The sequence below is a fragment of the Gavialis gangeticus genome, unplaced genomic scaffold, assembly GCF_001723915.1.
Source record: "Gavialis gangeticus isolate Ggan-Ray unplaced genomic scaffold, GavGan_comp1, whole genome shotgun sequence".
NCBI classification, from domain to species: domain Eukaryota; kingdom Metazoa; phylum Chordata; order Crocodylia; family Gavialidae; genus Gavialis; species Gavialis gangeticus.
In genome coordinates, this window is record NW_017729032.1 from 9,961,520 (window position 1) to 9,964,828 (window position 3,309).

A 3,309-nucleotide genomic window follows, 5' to 3' on the forward strand; every position below is an offset into this window, starting at 1 on the left:
GAAGGGGGAATGGAAGTCTTTTTTTGTACTATTCTGGCACTGGGCAACATTCTGTGGGACTGCTGCTATAGTAAGCCTGTAGCCTAACACTGGGTGCGTCTACATGAGATGTTTACTGCGCATTAGACTAATCTAATCAAATGGCAGGGAGGCAGTAGGGGGGTAGGAAGATGAGCCAATAGGAGACGGCAGCTTCACTCCTACCCCTTTCCCCACACCTGCTTACCCTTTCTCCAGCACTGCAGGCTCTGTCCCTGCTCCAGCCTGGGGCACGGAGCACATGTGGTCTGGTGGCAATGATGGCAGAAGCTCTGGTCAGGCCCCAAAGTCCGGACTGGAGCTGCTAGGCTGCTGTTGCTGCTACAAGACTGGGCTGGGGCTGAAGGAAGCACGTGCTCCATGCCTCAGGCTGGAGTGGGGATGAAGCCTGCAGCGCTGCAGCAAGGGTAAGCAGCAGGTGGGAGGGGGCAGAGGCTGCAGGCGGAGGGAGGAAGAGATGGAGAAAAGGGGCCACAGGCTGTTGCATGGGGGGAGGACTGGGGAAGGAGACAGCAGTGGGTGGGGCAGGCAGAAGCTGTGGTTCCAGATCTAACCGTGGGTTGGGGCCAGAGCTGGAGCCACACCACCTTGTACTTGATTCCAAGATGAGCCCCATGCTTATGTTAAATGGGGAAAAATCCTTCTTGTCTTGGTATTTAATAAATAACAGTATTAATGCAAAATCCATATGTGGATCACATACAGACTGACTGATGATAAACAGAAATGGCAGAGATTCAGAAGGTGAATGCTATAAATATGGTGTTTATTGTGGCCTCGAGTGACTCTGTACAACGTTTGCTTATAACACAGCTGTACCTATTAAAATTAGGCATGGAATAGTCAACGTCTGAGACAGCACATATCACCACCACCCACAGTGGGCAGCTCTCAGGAGACTAACACTACTGCCTACTATAAAACATGTTGTCACAGTTTTCCAGGTTGGTTTATTTTAATCACAGCCCAGGTCGCAGCTGTAACAATTCTGTTGCAGGAGAAAGTTTACACAGAATTTCGTGCATGAAATACAAAATCACAAAATACCAACACATCCTGTTCGTAAACAAGATAAACCTGGAATAACCTGAAAATGCCACTCTAGATATTTTGTAGTGCAATTCTCTCCCCCCATGCAGGGGGTACTCCATTACTACAGCCATACCATTACCTGCAAAGATGAACTGAGCATTGGCACCACTGTGGCCAAAAATAATCATCTATAAAAAGTCAAAAAAAAAAATTGGCTTCTTTCATTTTGGATGATATTACTACATCCTATTATATCTCAGCATTGGTATTTAGTGAGCAGTGGCAGAAAGTCGAGGCCATGGTCAAACTTTGGTTTAGAGGGAGTGGACGCTGGAGGCAGGGAAGGGAACACTGGAAGTCTCATGGAAGTAATTTATCATCCCAGCCTGGAGTCTACTCTCAGACGAAGGCTATACAGACTGTACAGAGTTTTCCAGCAATGGGGAAGAGTCCAAGTTCCCCTTTGCCTTGTCCCAGGATTATACACAACCACTGAAAATGGTGCTATTTCCCCTTAGAAAGCATGGGTCTGTACTTCTAGGTTCTGTGGGTGAGGAGGAAAGAGGGAGCCAAGAAGGGAAGAGGGGGGTGGGATGGAACATTTTGGCCATTATGTCTTAGCCTGAAGGGAAAGGGTCCTTTTGAAAAGGCCTATGATTTTTCTGATTTAGGGTAGGGTAAGTTTGCAGCTGAAGGGTAACATCCATTCCCTGTACCTTGAGCCACAGGAAGTCTCACACAGCAGCATCTGCTTGGGTCTATTTTCATCCCTTGCATCTTCCTCCACTGGACTGCAATTTCCAGCAGGTCATACCACATGGTAAACACTTTTGCTCAAATAGAGGAAACAAGCCTGTGAGAGCAGGGCCTTTGCAAAATTAATCTGGGACATGGATTTTGATTAGTGTAGCAACACCCTCCCCAATTTCTCATTTAATATGAGAGGTCTTTTAAAGAAGGCCACCTAGAGCCAGAGAAAGTTTTCCATATATTCTATTATTGACCCTATTTTGCCTGTGAGTGTTATGCATTATGAAAACATTTCCTAGCACTCACTAAGAATCATCATCAAAATGAAGGTGCCAAACAACAGCAATAGCAAACACAAGGTCCTAAGAGATGTTGCCTGATAGATCGAGGAGGCCCTTTCTTTGTTCCATGGTATAGTAGTTCCAGTAGCTTCATTTCCAGAACCTGTAGAATCCCAGTGCTATTGCCAGGCAAGCGAAAACAGAAGCTGCAAATAGAAACAGGAAATAATTAATGTGGCGCAAAACATCATCCTGTGCTCGGTGCAGGGAATTCATTTTGCGACAAATGAAAGCTGACTGCAACTCCAAAATATGCTAAATAATCTAAGACAGGTCATTTAATTTTAAAAACATTTCTCTCAGAGCTTAAACCTTTCCTCAGGACACTAGCTATAGAGACATGATATCAGGAGTCAAACTATTAGAACAAGTTCTTGTTACACAAGTAAAATATCTAAGTGTCCCCCCACCCCCATCAGATGAGATGACTACCAAACTAATAAAAGGATTTCATAGATATTAGGGCTGGAAGGGACCTCATGAAATCATCAGGTCCAGGCCCCTGCCTAAGGGGCAGGAAGTCAGCTAGGGTCAGATCACCCCAGCAAGATAAGCATCCAAGCGTTTCTTAAAGGTATCTAGGAGTAGGTGCTTGCACCACTTTTGGAGGGTGTTTATTCCAGACTCTGGAGACTCAGATGGAAAAGAAGTTTTTCCTTACGTCCAGTCTAAAACAATCTACCATCAGTTTGTGACTGTTAGACCTTGTCTTCCCTTGGGGTGCCCTGGTGAACAGACATTCTCCCAGTTCCTGATCCACACCCCTCATGTACTTACAGGCTGCCACCAAGTCACCCTGGAGCCTTTGCTTCTTCAGGCTGAAGAGTCCCATGCCTCTCAGCCTCTCATCATCAGGCTTGTTCTCTTGAACTCTAATCATGCGCGTGGCTCTCCTCTGGACTCTCAAGCTTCTCCACATCCTTTCTAAAGCGTGGAGCCCAGAATTGGATGCAGTACGCCAGCTGCATTCTCACCAATATACATCAGGGGTGTCAAACATACTGTCCAGGGGCCAAATCTGGCCTGTGCAGTGCTGTGATCCAGCTCGTGGATGTTGGACCAACCCAAGATGTTGGTCCAAGCCCTGGCTTCACATGCTGCATATGGCAGGTAGGTTGGACACACTGCTGTGTGCCCTACATAGCAG

The 3,309-nt window shown here is 46.5% G+C and overlaps 1 protein-coding gene across 3 annotated transcripts in view; it reads right to left on the reverse strand.

The window, feature by feature from the left end:
- Positions 1-783: 783 nt before the first annotated feature.
- The window catches only part of CCDC90B (coiled-coil domain containing 90B), a 27,041-nt gene continuing 24,515 nt past the window's right edge, over positions 784-3,309 (reverse strand). For all 3 annotated transcript variants that reach the window (XM_019525212.1, XM_019525214.1, XM_019525213.1), the window contains one exon: positions 784-2,308. In XM_019525212.1, coding sequence (XP_019380757.1) covers positions 2,253-2,308 — 56 coding nt within the window. In that variant the 3' untranslated portion in view covers positions 784-2,252. The remainder of the gene's footprint in view (positions 2,309-3,309) is intronic.